Source organism: Polyodon spathula, chromosome 12 (genome assembly GCF_017654505.1).
Source record: "Polyodon spathula isolate WHYD16114869_AA chromosome 12, ASM1765450v1, whole genome shotgun sequence".
Taxonomy (NCBI): Eukaryota; Metazoa; Chordata; class Actinopteri; order Acipenseriformes; family Polyodontidae; genus Polyodon; species Polyodon spathula.
The window spans coordinates 21046502-21069191 of NC_054545.1; the positions used below are offsets into that span (position 1 = coordinate 21046502).

Below are 22690 nucleotides of genomic sequence, written 5' to 3' on the forward strand. Positions count from 1 at the left end.
CATGCCGAGGGTCCTTCAGCCCTTTTATTTATCTATAGTGTTGCATTTGAAAAATCTATATTATGATTAAATTATAAAAAAGCAACAAAGAACCAAAATATACTTCAAATATAAAGTACAACTGGTTAGCATTCCTGTAACTATCCAATGTGTCATACTGGGTCAATGGGTCAATGACAGCCACCAATATGCTAAGACTTCTGAGCTAGCAATGACACTTGATCCATTTTATAAAAGTGTGCCCACCTTGTACTCTGTGACAGCCTTTGGCCTAGGGTGTGATGTAGCATTGCCAGGTATTGACTATAATTAACAATCTTTACTGACTAATAGGCCTATAAATAATAAAATCTGGCTCAGCCAATCAAAGAGCCTGATTCACAAAAATTCAATGACATCAATTGACAACAAATGTACTGTAGATACTGACCTGTGGATTAACATATATAACATGTCCAATGAATTAGATGCCCTTAAAAAATGTATTATTATTTAATTTTTTTTGAATGACTGAGAAAAATAATACATGGTTTCCTTTTTATTAGTGATTGATTCATTTTAACATTAAATATGTCACAGATTTTCAACTGCGGGAACAGATGGAGGATGTTGGGGCAACAGAATGTATTTGGGTGGGTGAGAGGCACATGACCTCATGTGGGAATTTTCACAGGACACCTGGGATTAGTTCATGGACCACAATTTGGGAACTACAGCTTTGGCACCTCCCTCTAGGTGGCAGAACTGCTGAGCTGATGTTTTCTGGTCCTTTTGTCCACCCAAATTGTGAAAGAGCAATATAAGTTTTACTGAACATATCTAGAGTTTATAACAACACATTACTTAACTGATGTGTTGCGCATATTGCTATAATAGTATATTTTTCTACTCAGCAATTTTCAGTATAATCATTTTATTTATTTTTATTCACAAATCTTTCATCATAATTGTGTACATTGCAATTTAAGCGGAGCAGAGAAACCAGGACCAGAGCACACCGTTGGAAATAGACTTAGGACAGAGTGAAAGAGACACTTCTTCACATAGAGAGTGGTGAGAGGATAAATGGGCTGCCTAGTCATGTTGGTGAAGGATCACACAGAGAGTGGTGAGGGGATGGAATGGGTTACATACAGTGGCTTGCGAAAGTATTGACCCCCCCCCCTTGGCATTTTTCCTGTTTTGTTGCCTTACAACCTGGAATTAAAATTGATTTTTATTTGGATTTCATGTAATGGACATACACAACATAGTCCAAATTGGTGAAGTGAAATGAAAAAAATAACAAAAAAAAATTCCAAAAATTCTAAAAAATAAATAACGGAAAAGTGGTGCGTGCATATGTATTCACCCCCTTTGCTATTAAGCCTCTAAATAAGATCTGGTGCAACCAATTACCTTCAGAAGTCACATAATTAGTTAAATAAAGTCCACATGTGTGCAATCTAAGTGTCACATGATCTGTCACATGATCTCAGTAAAAATAAAACAATCATGATAGTCACTGCTTCCTTTATCACTGTGCAGGTGAGCTGTTAATGTTTTCAGTCTCAGATTCACCACTTCAGGTACACATTGGATTCTTGTTCCACTTGTTCTGCAACACCACTAAGCATACTGCTAAAGCAACACTCGAGTGGTTTAAGGAAACATTTAAATGTCTTGGAATGGCCTAGTCAAAGCCCAGACCTCAATCTAATTGAGAATCTGTGGTATGACTTAAAGATTGCTGTACACCAGCGGAACCCATCCAACTTGAAGGAGCTGGAGCAGTTTTGCTTTGAAGAATTGGCAAAAATCCCGGTGGCTAGATGTGCCAAGCTTATAGATATATACCCCACGAGACTTGCAGCTGTAATTGCTGCAAAAGGTGGCTCTACAAAGTATTGACTTTGGGGGTGAATACTTAAGCATGCTTAAGTTTTCTGTTTTTTTGTCTTATTTCTTGTTTGTTTCACAATAAAAAATATTTTGCATCTTCAAAGTGGTAGGCATGTTGTGTAAATCAAATGATACAAACTCCCAAAAAATCAATTTTAATTCCAGGTTGTAAGGCAACAAAATAGGAAAAATGCCAAGGGGGGTCAATACTTTCGCAAGCCACTGTAGTAACTAAGGAGATGGTAGTTAATGCTACAGCATGTGCGGTGAATTCAGAAATAAAGTAACAATCGGAGAGCTTAATCTTTCTAAACTTCCCTTCTTGCATTATTATTATTATTATTATTATTATTATTATTATTATTATTATTATTATTAATTATTATTATGTATGTATTTAGCAGAGACCATGTATTCATGTTTTATCCTACATAGAGACATGATTAGAGACAGATTTCTAGTTTTGTTTGTAACGGTTTTATCCCACTTGTCTTTCACTTTGTGTACAAAACTAAAGAAAAGCACATTCCCGGTTAATAATGATTATCATTAATAATGACATCTCTTCAGTAAACCTTCTGCCTGTAAGTGTAATTTTATATTATTAAGTTGAACTAATTTATAAAAAAGTGTAACCTAAGTGCACAGATGTTTTGCATTTCAGTGAGAATCATACAGTATGCTACATCATTTTGCCGGCAAGATGACGATGATTACAAATGATCCCTAACACACACACACACACACACACACACACACACACACACACACACACACACACACACACACACACACACACACACACACACAAATAACCCACCACAGGGTTTGCTGTAAGACAATTCTTACCGCATGCCCTGGGTGCGTTATGAGGCACTTGGCCATAGGCCGAGTGCCTTCAACCACCTAGGAAGTGCTGTTTTAGTTGTATGTCATTTTTAGCAGCAGAAACACTGTTTAGATAATTGTTACTATTAATAGTAATATTAATTGATCAGGTAAGTAAGTTGGTCTATGATGTCATAGACCGCACAGTCATGTGATCTTATTCAGCCAATCACAGAACTTAATTTATCCAAGCCATTTTATAAGTATACATATGTAACTCCACTGTGGCCACTCTGCCTGCACAGTTAAAACAACAGCTAGCATGTACGCCTAACTGGGCCTGGTGTAAGACATGTGGAATTAACACTCCTGATAGAACAAACTGGCTTGCTAGGGTGTGTAGATATCCTGGGTGTAGCACTGAGATGGTGAAGTCCACTAAGCCTCCTAATGGTAATCCCATAAACAATATAAATTGAGTAATAAAAGCAAGTATCGAGCCCCCACTCTAAATGCAAAACACCCAATTAAGATGTCTATTAGTACAATTACCTAGAGAAACCTGGTCAACCTCAAATTCAGCACCTTAAACCCCAAATAATTAAATACCTTGATTGTAAATTACCTTCAAAATTAAGCATGCAAACACAAAATACAGTTCACAGCATTTTAAATGCAAAAATAGACAATCTATTTGGTTAGATTTTCTTATAATGGAAATCAAATATCTAACAAAGAAATTCAAAACACATTTAACAAAATCACACAAATAGCAAATAAATAATAATAAAAGAAAATGTCTTGTATCAGGTGGCGTGCGTTGGAGCTCTGCTGGTGCACTTACATGACTAAATCCAAAAAAAAAAAAAAATCAGCAACCTTCGTTTGTTTGTCCTTTAACTCAGTACTCACAAACCCAAACTTAAGATGGAAACTGAGCAGACAAGCAGGCGGTGTCCAGCTGATAAAGTAGGCCCCCCTAAAGTCGTCAGGAACAAAATCAGTTTCTTAAGTTATCCTATGTGTCCTCCCGAAGTCTTGTTTTAAAGCAAAGTCTTAGCTGGGTTCTTTTTTCTGCAGGCTTAAATTTGAATAAGCGCTACAAATCTACACCTTAGAGTCCATTACTTTAAAGACAAGCTATTTTCACACAATGAAAATAAATGACTTGATAGTTAAAGCAAGTAAAGACTAGAATGTTTTCACACAGGATCCTTTCAGAGATTCTAAGGAAGCGTCCTATTTTGAGTAATTTAAGGAGATTTCTCTGGGCTCAAAACGCTCACCCCAGCTTACTTACCTGTACATCAGTGTTGCTTTCTTTCTATTGTGCTTTAGATCCTCATCCAGAATCTTTCCATCTCAACCACAGCCAGTTGCAGCTCCTTTGTGCTGCTTCAGATAAGTTCTTCACTGTGCGACTCAACACTTGGCCACTGAACAGGACATCTATGAGAAATCGGGTTGTAGAGCGTGCCACAAATCTTCGACAACCCACCTCCACTGCGTAAACTTGGACTCTCCATCCTCTCTGTTCTGCTTCAGCAGCTAGTTGAGCATACCGAAGTTTCTTCCTCTCATATGCCTCATCCACAGCATCTTCCCACAGCACTGTTAACTCTACAAGATGAACAAGGCGTGCTGATCCAGAACACAAGAAAATGTCTGGTCGAAGGTTAGTGGTGGCAATCTCAGGTGGAAAAATAAGCCGTTGACCAACATCTGCCAGCATCTTCCGGTCTCTAGCAGCTTTCAGTTGTCCTGGGTGAGGCTTGGTTTTAACACCTTTGCTCTCCTGGACGGAGGAATATTGTCTTTTATGTGAAATGCTTTGATGGAACCTATTGGCAACTTATTGGTCAGGTTACGCTTGTCTTCCACTGCTAAGGCAAAACACTGCAGCTCCTGGTCATGGTGCCAAGTAAACCATCCTTGGCTAAGACCCATCTTACATCCTGTCAAAATGTGCCTTGATGTTGCAGGTGATGAACACAAAGGACATGAGGGATCCTCACCCACCCAGAGGTTTAGGTTCTGTGGTGATGGGAGAACATCATATGCTGATCTGATGAGGAAACTGATCTGTTCCATTGTCCATAGGTCTTGCCAGCCGATCTTGCGTTGTTCCTGACTCTCCCATCTTATCCATGATCCCTGCTTGGCCTGGGAAATGGCCTTTACACACCTGATCCTCTCCTGCTTTTGCACCTCATTGACTATCAGCTTCCTCCTTTGAGCTGGGGTTGCCTTGTGCCATGTAGAGGAGCTGAACTGAGACCAAAACCTCCTTTTCCATGCTGAACTTGCCCCATAATATCTCCAATTCGAAGGGTAGCCTTAGCATCTTCTACAGCTTTCTTTGCCCTCCATTTTCTTCCAGTTTTCAACATAGGTGCTGCCTCCCTTACGCATTTGTCGCATGAATCTACTATTGTCATTTCCAGTCGGACTTTGGCGCATTTAAAACTCCTCAGTTAGAGCAGAGATTGGTAGCTGCAGTATTCCTTTACTATACTTATACCTCACACCTACAATTACATCAAGCTTCCAATTCATGACAAATGATTATGAATAAAACTGTACAAAGAATCACAATTACATTGAAAAGACACAGCTATGTACAACACAGCAGCAGCAGTAAGTAATATGATTTTTATAAATTCTATGCAGGCAGCAGCAGTAATATGTTTGTTACAAACTATGCAGACAGCAGCAGCAGTAATATGTTTGTTATAAACTATGCAGACAGCAGCAGCAGTAAGTAATATGTTTGTTATAAGCTATGCAGACAGCAGCAGTAAGTAATATGTTATAAGATATACAGACAGCAGCAGCAGTCATAAGTTTGTTATAAACTATGCAGACAGCAGCAGCAGTAATATGTTTGTTATAAACTATGCAGACAGCAGCAGCAGTAAGTAATATGTTTGTTATAAGCTATGCAGACAGCAGCAGGAAGTAATATGTTATAAGATATGCAGACAGCAGCAGCAGTCATATGTTTGTTATAAACGATGCAGACAGCAGCAGCAGTAATATGTTATAAACTATGCAGACAGCAGCAGCAGTAAGTAATATGTTTGTTATAAGCTATGCAGACAGCAGCAGTAAGTAATATGTTTGGTTGTGAACGCTATGCTATACGTATTCAGTGATTCAGGTTTAACAGTACACTGCTGCCTATTTCCAAGGATATAATGCTGTTAGTCTGAGGCTTCAATTACTAGTAGTGAATAATGATTAGGTGGGAGGCGCCTGTAGAGCCTCTCTAGACAAGGGTATCTGCACCAAGAGAAGCCTTGTAATGAGGCTGATCCAGTGTGGTGCTTTTAAACGTTGTTTAGCAGCCTGTGAAGCATCAGTATGTATGGAGTTACATTGAAGCTACTGCTTCTTGTTCAGTCTGTTGGTGTCACAGTGTGATGTAGTTTAGCCACTCAGGAACAGAAATTGTTAGCTGTCCAGTTTTATACATTCCCAAGCTTCCTCCCCTTGAAAGCTGCTTTCTTTATCTATCTGTCAGCCACATGCAGCTGATTGGGGGTCTCTTTGACATATGCCTGTGCTACACATGGAAAGTGCTATTTGTTTTTTACAAAAGGGCAATTGCAGCTGCTAAGCCAAGATTTACCTTTTGAATAATTTAGTAAATTACACTTTGCAGTAAAATGCTTTGAAACCTAACCCTACAGTATGTGTACTGCCCCAGTACACCTTTCAATACGTAGCATTCCGGGGGAATTTCCTTTTTTAATCCAAAGTCTGAAATAGAAATTTATTTTGAAAAGGTAAGAAGGTCACTGTGGTGCCGATGTTAATGACAGCGCTCGTAGATGCTAGTCCTAGCATGCGTATAACAGCTCATAGTTGCTGGTCCTAGCGTGTATATGTATATTTGTATTTAGGCACGAGGATTGCACAGCACTTCGCGTTCAAGTAAAATGTAATATGTGAGCACGGGGAATTGCACTTTATTAATTCACGTACTGTTGTACCGCGACTCCAACTGAATGATTGATTAGCAATCGAGTCTCGGTACAGCTGCATAAAAGCAGCCTGTTTTCACTCACTTGGGGTTGTATGTTCGGTGAGTGGAGAATGGGTGTGGAAAGGAGAGAATTAAAAACGAGAAAACTAAACAAAGTAAAATATATAACCGTTGTTTTGACTCACCGTGTTTGTCTGTTAGTCCACTGTTTGTTTAAGTGTTAGTCAGTTTTGTTTGTCTGTTTATTTTGGCCTCACGTGCTGTGTGCTGTTTTTGTTACAACATTTTTATTTACTTTCTGTTCATTTATTAAATGCTGCGCGCAAGGAATTGCTCAGTTTCCCCAAAACTCCACCTCTTTGTTTATTTCCTGGTTCCTGTTTCGGGTCTGACGTCACCCACTACAGCACGTGGTTTTTAATGTCATGATGCCCTTAAAGAGTAAGCAGCGGGGTTCCGAGAAATATAGCCATGCACGTCCCCGTGTGCTGCTACAACTGATTAAATATAGCGTTACACATCCCTATGTGCTGCTACAACTGATTAAATATAGCCATACACATCCCTGCATACTGCTACTACTGTTTAAATATAACCATACACATCCCTGTGTGCTGCTGCAGCTGATTAAATATAGCGTTACACATCCCTGTGTGTTGCTACAACTGATTAAATATAGCGTTACAAATCACTGTGTGCTGCTACAACTGTTTAAATATAGCATTATGGTATACAGATCCTCTGGTGATGGAGGTGGGAGCTGCAAGCAGTCCTCCCACGGCGGTGGAGGTGGAACCAGCAGGTATTCACCCTCTGCTGGTGGACGTGGTGGAGGCAGAGGCAGCTCCTGCTGCTCTGCTTCTGGCGGTGGTGGAGGCAGAAATGGCTGTCCCAGTGGCCCCTCTTGGGCTGTGGATGCTCGTGCTCCATCCACTTGGGCGCTGAACACAACGGGACTTCGGGCTCATCCGTTTCCTTGTTTGTGTCCCTGTTGACCTCTGGGCAGTTTCCTCATGTCCAAATCGATGGCAGTATGTGCACCACTCCACCTCCTTCGTGGCGTCCTCCCTCTGTACCCACCATGCGAGGTCCCATGGACAGAGCTTAGGGTCCACCCCAGTGCTTCTTCTGTCTCTCTGTTGTGGGAGCTGGCCGGTCATCACCTTTCTCCTTTTTCTTCCCATTCTTATTTAATTATTGCTTTTTGTCCCTCTAAAAACAAAACAATTAAAAACTTTTCGAAAAAACAAACAACAAAAATGCCCTTTGCTTTCCTGGTCCGGCTCCTGGAGTCGTTTATCCCACGCAGGACACCGTATGTGTCAGAGTGGTTGCAGTGACGACATGGACCAGGAAGAAGCAACGCAAAAACAAAGGAGGACTGGGCAAACTGAAATGCAAACGGCTCTCAGCGTGTTTATTAAATATAAAACAAAACACTTAAACAAAAGAAAAGACACAAACAAAAGGGCACTTTGACCAAACAAACAAACCGTAACCCTAAAGGTATCGTGCTGGTTAATACACCAGCACGTCTAGCAATTGTTATTTCTGATTCACAAACTCACGTCTCACCTCTGACACTCTCCCAAATAAGGCTGGAGTGCGTGTTTTATATTATGTGGCTAGAGCCTTAATTAACTAATTTGATATAATAATTAGCTTAAGGCTCCAGCAACATTCCCACAAGGGTTCTAGGGAAGGTGTTTTAACCCCATCCCCACCGACTACACATTATAAGACTGGCTTTGTCTGCCTGCATAAAAATACAACAATATAACAATAATAATAATAAATAATAATAATAATAATAATAATAATAATAATAATAATAATAATAATAATAATAATGAAAACATACAAAAATAAATACTCTGGGGTGGTATGTTGACCTAGTTACTCTATAAGGGAATGTGAATGTGAAAGGAGGACAGCCAGGGTCTATTTAACAAAACTGCACCAGGAAACACCAGTGACCAGAGGCATGATCTCCATATGACATTATTAACTTGCAGAGCCACCCGCTCTCCCTCTCCCAGGGCTACTCAATTACTATATTCTTTATAATGACCTGCTGCTATTGCCCCCTGCTGCCTGCTGTAGAGACCCACACAGTCTCAGATACTCCACAGACTGAAAAGAAAGATATATAACTCACTTATAAACAGCCTCTTCATTATTAATTATTAATAGATTATTAACTGCCTGTGAATTACAGTTTTTTTTTAGTTCCCACAAAAATACTAAAATCACAATATAGAAATGTCGGCACAAAGGAGGAAACTCAGGGTTATTTGATGGTGGTACTGTTTGGGAATTGCGTTCCTCAGTGACATATACACAGAGTTTTCATATTTCTCACTTATTTAACAGTGGTTCCTGGATTTGTATTTTGCACAATGTCATCACATGCTGATAAATGTACTTTATGTAACAAGGATATTAAATATGGTAAAACTTTAAAAATACTACAAAAATGGTAAACTTTTAAAGGGACTGAATGAGACCATGCTTTGAACAAGTGTCGTCATATTTGGTACACAGCTGTATTCAGTGATTCTCAGTCACCTTTGAGTATCGGGCCACTAAACACTTCTCATGTTCCTAGTTGTTTTGTTTGAAATAAAAATGCTAGTTTTCTATATTATGTGTATTTCCAAAGCGCAGGTGAGTGGAGAGGGAGGGACAGGTAAGGGTAAAAGAATCATTACATTAGCTAGATCCCCTTGAAGGAGGCATACTGAGATGCCCACATGTGGTGTTCCTGTGACCCTGGGATGACTGAAAGGCAGAGGCGGGGTTGTTATCATGCTTCAAGTCTCTTACACTCCCTGCTGCATTCTGTCCCTGTTTCAAACCTCTGAAGGCATATACCTCAGAAAAAGGATGTTTCCTTTGTCCTTGTTGCTAGTAACTTATGAGTTATAGTAGTTTTTATCAAGAGTTAAAAAATAAAAATACAAACAGTGTTATAGCTTAGAGATGCATTATACATTGTTAATCATATAGGCTTCTTCATTAATTTGACAAAGATCTCATTTAAATGTGATTGATCGACAAGTGCCCACTGAGCAAATGAGAAAGCTTTAGTATATTGTGTATCCAATGAGAAAGCTTTAATATATTGTGTATCCAATGAAAAAATTTTAATATATTGTGTATCCAATGAGAAAGCCTTAATATATTGTGTATCAAATCAAAAATCTTTAATATATTGTGTATTCAATCAGAGCTGGAAAGAGAAGGTTCTTGCAGATGGTAAATGTGTATCATTTGAAGTTAGTCAAAGTAAAAACTAAAACTAGTTTTTTGTTAAATGTTAAAATGTTTGACAATAATTTGGGCCTATTTTAAGAGACTTCCTTTAAGTGTGAATGTAGCAGCTTTGTTAAGGACCTTGATATGGTTGGTGAGCTGGAAAGCAGAGCTGCTCCAGCTCAGAGGGATGAAAGAGTGTTTGTCACACAACCCGACCTGCCAGCCCTCCAGCTGAGACTGCTGTGTTTCAGAGAGGGGGAGGAACAAGACCGAATTAGAAGCAGCTAGAAATGTACCTCCGGTCCACAAATCATTAACGAGAAAACTTGCCTTTGAAACATTCCTTTCTGCTTGGAAGCACAACTACAGTCTGTTAGCACTGGAACTGTCTCTGTGTGTCTTCACACTACAGCCTGTTAGCACTGGAACTGTCTCTGTGTGTCTTCACACTACAGCCTGTTAGCACTGGAACTGTCTCTGTGTGTCTTCACACTACAGCCTGTTAGCACTGGAACTGTCTCGGTGTGTCTTTACATTACAGCCTGTTAGCACTGGAACTGTCTCTGTGTGTCTTCACACTACAGCCTGTTAGCACTGGAACTGTCTCTGTGTGTCTTCACACTACAGCCTGTTAGCACTGGAACTGTCTCTGTGTGTCTTTACATTACAGCCTGTTAGCACTGGAACTGTCTCGGTGTGTCTTTACATTGCAGCCTGTTAGCACTGGAACTTTCTCGGTGTGTTTCTGCACTATTCCAGTGTGCATCTCACCCCTCCACATAGTAAGGAAAACACTGGCCTCTATCTCCCTATGAACGGGTAATAGCTTGTCTGCACCAGTCTAGAAACTAGTCACAGCTAGTCCACTCTATATTTGTAGATATAAAAAAAAAAAAAAAAATTAAAAAAGGTTCATGCAGGCAGTTCATTTGTGTGCATTGATAGGCGTCAGTCAGCATGCTCTACGGGTTCCTTCAGCACCTCCAGCTCTGTGGCCATGCCTGAGGGGTCTGGCTCTCACACCTCCCTGCCTGCCTGTTGTTCTCTTCCATACATGGTATGTCTCTTAATTGCAGTTTTGAATGAAGCCCTTGTTGTATTTTCATTTTACTTAGTAAAAGAAAGCTTTTAGTAGCCTTGCATACATGGACAGTAGAGTGACATTCTCTCTGCTTCTTCACGCCGCCATTACTGCCATTATTCAACCAGTGGCTTCTCCCATTGAATGGCAGGCTTTGCAGCCAGTGATATGACCCTTGAAAATGAGAAAGCTTTAGTATATTGTGTATCCAATGAGAAAGCTTTAATATAGTGTGTATCCAATGAAAAATTTTTAATATATTGTGTATCCAATGAGAAAGCCTTAATATATTGTGTATCAAATCAAAAATCTTTAATATATTGTGTATTCAATCAGAGCTGGAAAGAGAAGGTTCTTGCAGATGATAAATGTGTATCATTAGAAGTTAGTCAAAGTAAAAACTAAAACTAGTTTTTTGTTAAATGTTAAAATGTTTGACAATAATTTGGGCCTATTTTAAGAGACTTCCTTTAAGTGTGAATTTAGCAGCTTTGTTAAGGACCTTGATATGGTTGGTGAGCTGGAAAGCAGAGCTGCTCCAGCTCAGAGGGATGAAAGAGTATTCGTCACACGACCCGACCTGCCAGCCCTCCAGCTGAGACTGCTGTGTTTCAGAGAGGGGGAGGAACAAGACCGAATTAGAAGCAGCTAGAAATGTACCTCCGGTCCACAAATCATTAACGAGAAAACTTGCCTTTGAAACATTCCTTTCTGCTTGGAAGCACAAATACGGTCTGTTAGCACTGGAACTGTCTCTGTGTGTCTTTACACTACAGCCTGTTAGCACTGGAACTGTTTCTGTGTGTCTTTACACTACAGCCTGTTAGCACTGGAACTGTCTCTGTGTGTCTTTACATTACAGCCTGTTAGCACTGGAACTGTCTCTGTGTGTCTTTACATTACAGCCTGTTAGCACTGGAACTGTCTCTGTGTGTCTTTACATTACAGCCTGTTAGCACTGGAACTGTCTCTGTGTGTCCTTACATTACAGCCTGTTAGCACTGGAACTTTCTCGGTGTGTTTCTGCACTATTCCAGTGTGCATCTCACCCCTCCACATAGTAAGGAAAACACTGGCCTCTATCTCCCTATGAACGGGTAATAGCTTGTCTGCACCAGTCTAGAAACTAGTCACAGCTAGTCCACTCTATATTTGTAGATATAAAAAAAAAAAAAAATTAAAAAAGGTTCATGCAGGCAGTTCATTTGTGTGCATTGACAGGCGTAGGTCAGCATGCTCTATGGGTTCCTTCAGCACCTCCAGCTCTATGGCCATGCCTGAGGGGTCTGGCTCTCACACCTCCCTGCCTGCCTGTTGTTCTCTTCCATACATGGTATGTCTCTTAATTGCAGTTTTGAATGAAGCCCTTGTTGTATTTTCATTTTACTTAGTAAAAGAAAGCTTTTGGTAGCCTTGCATACATGGACAGTAGAGTGACATTCTCTCTGCTTCTTCACGCCGCCGTTACTGCCATTATCCAACCAGTGGCTTCTCCCATTGAATGGCAGGCTTTGCAGCCAGTGATATGGCCCTTGAAAATAAGGCATTCCTAAGTGCAAACATTTGTTTGTTATAACATATGTTTCCTTCATAAGTGCACCCCTTTAAGATTTTTTTTTCCCTGTCTCATTAGCTTTAGCAGACCATCACAGCTCCCCATACACTTGTGCTGCAGAACTGTGTATGAACTCTTTCAGCACTAGCCCTCTGCATTAGCACAGCCCTACAGTAACTATTTCAGTGTGATACACTTCCAGGACTGCACTGGCAGTCTGCCTTTTGAGCGGCGTTATGTTTTCCAGACTTCTATAGTAGTCTTCAGTGTTGAAAGTTTGGCAAATCTGGCCCTGAGCTTCACCTTCAGCCTAATATGAACATAAAAAAACTTGGTTATCTGAGAGTGATGGGGATGAATATAAAATCTGTGGGTATACACTGTATAGGAAAGACAGGCAGGACAGAAGAGGAGGAGGGGTAGCGCTATACATAAGAAACTCTTGAAGCCCAGTGGTTAAACCTGGACAAAGAAAATAAAGCCGAATCAATATGGGTCAGAATAACGGACAAAAATTCAAAGGGCATAATAATAGGAGCATGCTATAGACCGCCAGATTCAGACAATGAGCAAAATAATCTGTTATACAATGACATTAGAAATGCGTGTAGCAAAGGAGAAGCCATACTAATGGGGGATTTCAACTTCCTCCATATAAAATGGGAAAACCTGGTGGGTAGCACGAAGGATGAAATAGAAATGGTGGAAATGACAAATGACTGCTTCCTAACACAGTTTGTCAAGGCACCGACTAGAGGGGAGGCATGCCTTGATTTAGTCTTTTCAAATAACGAAGACAGAATAACTAAAACAGAGGTCAGAGACCACTAGCAAACTCAGACCACAACATGGTCTCATTTGAAGTGTTTTTTAAAACCCCAAAAGTAAAGACTAAAGCTAAGGTTTACAATTTTAGAAAAGCAAACTATGAAGGTGTGAAACAGAGACTAACAGAAGTAGATTGGAGTAAAATAGAGAAAACACCCACAGAAAAAGGATGGTTGTTCTTCAAAAATGTAGTACTAGAGGCGCAAAACAATTACATCCCTAAGTAGACAAATCTAAATGTAAAACTAAATGGCCAAAATGGTTTAATAGATCAATTAAAAAAAAAATATTCAGCGAAAAAAGGCACTTTACAGAGCATTAAAAAAGGACCAAAAAGAAAGTACGCAGAAAGAGTACACGGAACTGCAAACGCAAGTCAAAAAGGAATTTAGAAAGGCCAAGAGAGAAATAGAAATGAACATTGCTAAGGGGGCTAAAACCAATTCCAAAATGTTTTTCCAATATTACAACAGCAAGAGAACATTAAAAGAGGAGGTTAAATGTTTAAGAGATACAAATGGCAAAATTGTAGATGAAGAAAAAAAAATAGCAAATATATTAAATGATTACTTTTCACAAGTTTTTACAAAGGAAGATACGGACAACATGCCCCACATGTCATCCAGTTCCTATCCAGTTTTAAATAACTTTAGCATAACTGAGGCAGAAGTGTTAAAGGGACTAGGCGCTCTTAAAATAAACAAATCCCCTGGGCCGGATGAGATCCTCTCAGTAGTACTCAAAGAAATGAAAGAAGTAATTTACAAACCGCTAACCAAGATCATGCAGCAGTCTCTTGACACAGGGGTGGTACCGACAGACTGGAAAATTGCAAACGTAATACCGATCCACAAAAAGGGAAACAAAACTGAACCAGGTAACTACAGACCAGTAAGCCTGACTTCTATTATATGCAAACTTATGGAAACTATAATAAGATCCAAAATGGAAAATTACCTATATGGTAACAGGGTCCTGGCAGACAGTCAACATGGTTTTAGGAAAGAGAGATTGTGTCTAACTAAATTGCTTGATTTTTTTGAGGATGCAACATCGATAATGGATAATTGCAAAGCACATGACATGGTTTATTTAGATTTCCAGAAAGCTTTTGACAAAGTCCCGCACAAAAGATTAATTCTCAAACTGAACGCAGCTGGGATTCAAGGAAACGCATGTACATGGATTCGGGAGTGGTTAACATGTAGAAAACAGAAAGTACTGATTAGAGGAAAAACCTCACAATGGAGTGTGGTAACCAGTGGAGTACCACAGGGATCAGTAATAGGTCCTCTGCTATTCCTAATCTACAGTAATGATTTAGATTCTGGTATAGTAAGCAAACATGTTAAATTTGCAGATGACACAAAAATAGGAGGAGTGGCAAATCTCCATTTGTGACCCCTGGTCCTTGTTTCTTTTTTCAGTTGAAAAAGTCCCTTGGGTTGACATTGTCAATACCTTTTAGAATTTTGAATGCTTGAATTAAGTCGCCGCGTAGTCTTCTTTGTTCAAGGCTGAACAGATTAAATTCTTTTAGCATGTCTGCATATGACATGCCTTTTAAACACGGAATAATTCTGTTCGCTCTTCTTTGCACTCTTTCTAGAGCAGCAATATCTTTTTTATAGTGAGGTGACCAGAACTGAACACAATATTCAAGATGAGGTCTTACTAATGCATTGTACAGTTTTAACATTACTTCCCTTGATTTAAATTCAACACTTTTCACAATGTATCCGAGCATCTTGTTGGCCTTTTTTATAGCTTCCCCACATTGTCTAGATGAAGACATTTCTGAGTCGACAAAAACTCCTAGGTCTTTTTCATAGATTCCTTCTCCAATTTCAGTATCTCCCATATGATATTTATAATGCACATTTTTATTTCCTGCGTGCAGTACCTTACACTTTTCTCTATGAAATGTCATTTGCCATGTGTCTGCCCAGTTCTGAATCTTGTCTAGATCATTTTGAATGACCTTTGCTGCTGCAACAGTGTTTGCCACTCCTCCTATTTTTGTGTCATCTGCAAATTTAACAAGTTTGCTTACTATACCGGAATCTAAATCATTAATGTAGATTAGGAATAGCAGAGGACCTAATACTGATCCCTATGGTACACCACTGGTTACCACACTCCATTCTGAGGTTTCTCCTCTAATCAGTACTTTCTGTTTTCAACATGTTAACCACTTCCTAATCCATGTACATGTGTTTCCTTGAATCCCAACTGCATTCAGTTTGAGAATTAATCTTTTGTTTGGGACTTTGTCAAAAGCTTTCTGGAAATCTAAATAAACCATGTCATATGCTTTGCAATTATCCATTATCGATGTTGCATCCTCAAAAAAATCAAGCAAGTTAGTTAGACACGATCTCCCTTTCCTAAAACCATGTTGACTGTCTCCCAGGACCCTGTTACCATATAGGTAATTTTCCATTTTGGATCTTATTATAGTTTCCATAAGTTTGCATATAATAGAAGTCAGGCTTACTGGTCTGTAGTTACCTGGTTCAGTTTTGTTTCCCTTTTTGTGGATCGGTATTACGTTTGCAATTTTCCAATCTGTCGGTACCACCCCTGTGTCAAGAGACTGTTGCATGATCTTGGTTAGCGGTTTGTAAATAACTTCTTTCATTTCTTTGAGTACTATTGGGAGGATCTCATCCGGCCCAGGGGATTTGTTTATTTTAAGAGCTCCTAGTCCCTTTAACACTTCTGCCTCAGTTATGCTAAAGTTATTTAAAACTGGATAGGAACTGGATGACATGTGGGGCATGTTGTCCATATCCTCCTTTGTAAAAACTTGTGAAAAGTAATCATTTAATATATTTGCTTTTTTTTTTTCTTCATCTACGATTTTGCCATTTGTATCTCTTTAGACATTTAACCTCCTCTTTGAATGTTCTCTTGCTGTTGTAATATTGGAAAAACATTTTGGAATTGGTTTTAGCCCCCTTAGCAATGTTCATTTCTGTTTCTCTCTTGGCCTTTCTAACTTTTTTTGATTTGCATTTGCAGTTCTGTGTACTCTTTCTGTGTACTTTCTTTTTGGTCCCTTTTTAACGCTCTGTAAAGTGCCTTTTTTCGCTGAATATTTTTTTTAATTGACCTATTAAACCATTTTGGCAATTTAGTTTTACATTTAGATTTGTCTACTTTAGGGATGTGATTGTTTTGTGCCTCTAGTACTACATTTTTGAAGAACAACCATCCTTTTTCTGTGGATGTTTTCTCTGTTTTACTCCAATCTACTTCTGTTAGTCTCTGTTTCATACCTTCATAGTTTGCTTTTCTAAAATTGTAAACCTTAGCTTTAGTCATTACGTTTGGGGTTTTAAAAAGCACTTGAAATGAGACCATGTTGTGGTCTGAGTTTGCTAGTGGCTCTCTGACCTCTGTTTTAGTTATTCTGTCTTCGTTATTTGAAAAGACTAAATCAAGGCATGCCTCCCCTCTAATCGGTGCCTTGACAAATGTGTTAGGAAGCAGTCTTTTGTCACTTCCACCATTTCAATTTCATCCATCTTGCTCCCCATCGGGTTTTCCCATTTTATATGGGGGAAGTTGAAATCCCCCATTAGTGTTGTTCCTCCTTTGCTACATGCATTTCTAATGTCATTGTATAACAGATTATTTTGCTCATTGTCTGAATCTGGCGGTCTATGGCATGCTCCTATTATTATGCCCTTTGAATTTTTGTCTGTTATTCTGACCCATATTGATTCAACTTTGTTTTCTTTGTCCAGGTTTAACACCTGGGCTTCAAGACTGTTTCTTATGTATAGCGCTACCCCTCCACCTCTTCTGTCCTGCCTGTCTTTCCTATACAGTGTATACCCACAAATATTATATTTGTCCCCATCACTCTCAGACAACCAAGTTTCTGTAACCCCTATCACATCATAGTTACTTTAGTGCAGTAGCTTCAATTTCTAAAATTTTGTTTCTGATACTTCTAGAATTTAGATAAATACATTTAATGATTGTCTTACCTGAGTTGTTGTCCCTGTTTTGACGCGATCTCCCTTCTGTTTTTTTTTTCCAGCTGTCCATATGGTCCTTTGCAAGGTTCCGGTAGTATACCAGAAAATATCACAGTTTTGGTCTTGTCTTTTAATTTCCTTCCTAGCTCTCTGAATTTGTTTTGCAGGGATTTTGGTCTGTCTCTTCCAATGTTGTTTGTACCGATGCGGACGACTACTACCGGGTCGTCTCCTGTTCGTTCTAGGAGCCTGTTCACGTTCTCAGTGATGTGCTTGACCGAGGCTCCCGGAAGGCAGCACACTGTTGTAGTAAGGGGGTCCAAACTGCGAATTGAACTTGCTGTGCTTCTCAATATGGAGTCCCCAACAATCATGACCTCCTTTCTTTTTGCAGTCTGGTCACCACTGTCAATAGGGTCCTGGATGTTGTTCTTTTCGTTCTCTTGTTGTTGGTTTTGCTCATCAAAATTTTGAAGCGACTCAAATTTGTTGGTTGTTTTGATTTCTGGTGGTTGTGTTTGACGAAGTTTCTTTTTTTCCCTGCTTCTGCCTACCTGAACCCAGCTGTTCTTACCGTATATCTCCCTGGTGGCTTTCATTCTGTTAGGGGTGATGCAGACTTCCATGAATTGTGGTTTTGCCAGCTCCTCGAGATCCTGTTGCTGTCTCATTTCTTCCAGCTTCATTTATAGCATACTTACTGGTTTATGCAAGTTCTGGATCGCGCGGCACTTTACGCACACTTGGTTTAGTTCTGCTGGGTTTTCTCAGATTTCCCACATCATGCAAGTGTCACAGATTACTGGCTTGAAGACCATGTTGATGGTTTTTTTTTTTTTGGAAGCTTAGTTTCTTCTACGGCTGTCAACCTGCTTTCAAACTGCTTCTAAACTGCTCTGCACTTTTCCACTCCTGTACTTCTCCCACGCTATGGTCAGGTTCGAATATCGTTACTGTACAAAACAAATGAACCAAGGCATGTACTTGTTTTTATGCCTTTTGAATAGTGTGTACACTGTTAAAACAGGATGCACCTGGTAAGGGAACCCCCTTCCTCCTGCATGGAGGATTAGAATCCTGTGGAACACCCGATGGTTATACTACTGTTCTCATAGTTACACTGTTTCTGTGTCATCACCCTTTGATCTTTTGATTGACTCATTCTATGAATCTTCCAACTAAATGTGGCTGTGTGGCTTTGAAGAGAAGGTAAGTGCAGGGCAGATATATTGTTGATAAACAAGTCCACAGTTTGTGCTACGAAACCACAGTCAGAACAATTTAACAGAAAAGTGAAAAGCATGTTATTACTCACAATCATGTGTGAGTACTGTTGTGTAAAAAGTAGTTAACAGTTTAATTTAAGAAATGTAGAACAAGAATAGCAACAAATAAAAATACGCTTCAGGTTTGTGTGTTGCACATGTGCCATTAACAAAATGCCCTGGAAACTTAAAATAAAGAAAATAATTAATGAAGGGCTGTAATGCAGAAAAAAGCGCAAGAATTAAACAAACAAGGAAGTGAAAAGGTTACAGTACCAAGCCGAAAAAAGTTATCTTTACGAACTCCAATAAACCAGTGTTATCTTTCACCAATCAAATCATATAGTGCTTAAATAAAGTTTTGAGTCAACACAAATGGGTTTTTTCGACTGTTACGTCTTTCATTCCAGATATAATAGATTTAGTTACATTGTTTACCGTCAGGAGTTTATGATTTAATTGCATGAGATTCCATAGTTAGATGATGAGCTGGTAATATCTCTAAGCAGGCACAGTAATCTAAGAGCACCGTTACCATTACCGTATGTAAGCAGGGTCAGCTGTTGGCAAAACAGTTTATTTCTCAACCTGGTCATTTAAAGAATATGAAAGCAGAACACACAGAAATACTTGCTACCGTTATTAGGAAGCATACTGCAGCTTACTTGATTGCAGTAAACCAAAACAAAAAAAGCCATTTACTAAATTTAGCTCTCAGATTGTATCACAGTGTACTTGCTGTGGTGTATTAAGGTGTAGATAAAGCGGAACAAACTCACTGCAATTTAAACTTGTTTTTTCTAAAAAATAAACTGTATAAATCATAAGAGCTGTCTGTGTTACATGCTGTCAAATCAGGACTTTACCAACACTGAGCATGCAAGCTGCAGCATGCTATTCCCATATTACAACTGTACACAATTAAAGATGCGGTCACCAATTCATTACACACACAGTGATGCTGTTTCACACACTCTAAAGGGGTCAGTACAGTATGATACTGTTTCACATACTCTAAAGGGATCAGTACAGTGATGCCGTTTTCTCTGCCAGGCTGAACCCTCTCCCTCCTCTCTCTCTGTTCCAGAAGGTGATGCTACCCACAGGAGCAGCGTTCCGCTGGTTCCAGTAGAAGGATCAATCCCAAAGCTTTGTCATCAAGTGCATTGCCACTGCTTGCTTGTATTGTCTCAAGCAAAAAGGATATTTGGCTGAAAAACTAATGGATGCACCTACTTTTCCTGAACCAAAAATAAACAAAAGTCTATGGCAACTTTCATTCCTTTTTATATGTTCTGTTTGGTACCTTTTGTCCTTTTTCAGCAGTTTTAAGTGAATCTGACATTGATAAATACATTGCCAAACCGAGAAATACCAGACTGAGTATGGACAATCAAATCATTTCTGTGTTTGGTGTTAATGTTGTTAATGTGTGAAAATAAAACTGTACTTGTGTAGAGAATGTACATTTACAGCTATATTTTAAACTAGTGGCTAATGACAAGCACTATTGTAATTTAGCACCATTGTTACTACTTACCACATGTTCTGCATTTCTGATTTTTCTCTTTTTTGTCATCAATCTCTAGTTTTTAAATGGTTCCAATGTTTGTAATTAAAAGAAAAAACTACAAAGATGTACTATGTTTTGAAGGGGTTGCTGGAAACTTTTATTACTCATGTTTTTTTATTTTATTTTGTGAAATTCACAGTCATTTTTTAAAGTGTATCGCTTTACCAAGACAAATGTTCAGTTTTATCTGTAGACAGAACTTTTCTAAATATTGACAGATGCATTAAAAACCAGACCCAGCTCTGCTATACCCACGGCAGCTGGGACCCCACTCCTCTCGTTCATACAGTAATCTACACATTTAGACAGTCATGCCCAGACCCAGCTCTGCTATAACCACAGCAGCTGGGACCCCAGTCCTCTCGTTCATATAGTATTCTACACATTTAAACAGTCATGTCCAGACCCAGCTCTGCTATAACCACAGCAGCTGGGACCCCAGTCCTCTTGTTCATACAGTAATGTACACATTTAAACAGTCATGCCCAGACCCAGCTCTGCTATAACCACAGCAGCTGGGACCCCAGTCCTCCTGTTCAGACAGTAATCTACACATTTAAACAGTCATGCCCAGACCCAGCTCTGCTATACCCACAGCGGCTGGGACCCCAGTCCTCTCGTTCATACAGTAATGTACACATTTAAACAGTCATGTTTGTAATAGTTTGGGCTGTTTTGTGAATTAAATGAATGCATGTATTTGTTCAAGATTTAGAGTTTAAAGTGTATGTCTCCTTTTGCATGCTGTATTTTTTAAATACTGTGCTTCATTTTGTTAAAAACAACGCAGTATGAAAACAGTCATGAAAACGTTGGGTTTGTTTGTTTTTTTGTTTTAGTTTTTTTAGTTTTTTGCTTTGAGGACCTGGTTCGACTTTGGTGATTTGAGGTGGTACAGTAAATACACTGTCAACATATGTAATACTGAAAATATCCCTTTGGGTGCTTACTATAATTTTTATATTTTAATAATATAAGAAATGTGAAAGTAGATAGGATGTTTTAAAAACCATAATGTGAGTGAGTGATTACAATTTCATATCTATAAAATAAAATTTGTTGCTAAAAGTTGCAGTTAACTGTACAGTTTGATTACCCTGAATCATGTTTAAGTGATTTTAAAAGTACTAAAAACTTGAGTCCAAGTATATATCTGATTTGAGTGTTGAATGGATGAACCTGACAATATCGTGTTACACGGTATCCTGTCAATTTGTCACACACTTTTCATCACCAACAATTCATCACCAGCGACAATTCACCACGGACAATAACTCACCGATCAAGGCCACAATATATCATAAAAACTGTGCTAAAAACAAATAGAGCTATAATAAATCATAAATAACAGATCCAGTAAGTATTCACTTACAAGTTACATAAATAAAACCCATAATGTACTAACTTTTACCAACCAACTAACAAACAAACAAGCAAAAAAACAAAACAAAAATAACAAGTTTGCTTTTCAAACCTTTATTTTAACAGTAGAAGCGCCGAAATTTCGAACTACCTACAAGCGCTGCGCCGGTCATTTTAACCTGTAGCCTTTTAAATAGCTGTGATATGATGAATTGTACCTGGTGATGAACTGCTGATGATAAATTGTCATAGACCTGTGTTACACAACCCCCTGCAATCTTTACAAGAAACACCTTGCTTTACCTTTGCTGGATCCTGTGTTGTTCATATCACAGCAATTGCTTTGATATTTTTATTAGCACATCATAGATAAATCAACTTTCATTCAACGTTTACCGGGAAACGTTCGCCAGGAGAATGATTATTTATCAACTACACATGGTAGTGTAGCCAGATCTGGCTCCCTACTGCAACAATGCTGGTGCTCTGACTGAAGTGAATGACAGATTTGGGAACAGAAAATCAGCACTGTTGAAGCCCAGTTGATTATTACGGAACCCCTAAAGGGACATGGTGTGAATTAAAAAAGGTTATTATCTCGAGAACACAACGTATTATCTTGTGAGCACAACATCTTATCTCGTGAGAACATAATGGGGCAGATGCAAGTATAGGCGTAGTGCAAATAATTTCAGATATAAAATTCAGTTATTTTGCACTGCGCCCTATGTAAGCTTAAGAGCAAATGCAAATTACTCAACACGAACAAACAATGATCCACAATTATGATAATGAGGGTCTCAATGAGTGCATCGGTCTGTTTAGCGGCCACACTTGCAGCCCACAGCTGACTCAGTTACGAGTACAGAGCAGTAGGTGCTTTATGACATTTGCGGAGCAAGAAAATACAAACCAAAAAAAAATAAAAACATGTCAGAGGAAGGGCAGGAAAGTCCTCTGGTGCACGGAAAATAAAAGAAGCATTTTCTGAGAAGGATGAAACAGAGATGTTTGGAAAAGCCTCAGCCAACAAGAGTTATGCGAGTATCCTTAGGAAATGATATGTATTGCCCTGCCCTTTT

The 22690-nt window shown here is 39.0% G+C and overlaps 1 protein-coding gene across 2 annotated transcripts in view; it reads left to right on the forward strand.

Annotated features, from left to right (window-relative positions):
* Nucleotides 1-21289, forward strand: part of LOC121323844 (CXXC-type zinc finger protein 5-like) — a 33591-nt gene extending 12302 nt beyond the window's left edge. For both annotated transcript variants that reach the window (XM_041265122.1, XM_041265123.1), the window contains exon 3: nt 19761-21289. In XM_041265122.1, the coding sequence (XP_041121056.1) occupies nt 19761-19805 (45 nt within the window). In that variant the 3' untranslated portion in view covers nt 19806-21289. The remainder of the gene's footprint in view (nt 1-19760) is intronic.
* The last annotated feature ends 1401 nt before the right edge of the window (nt 21290-22690 follow it).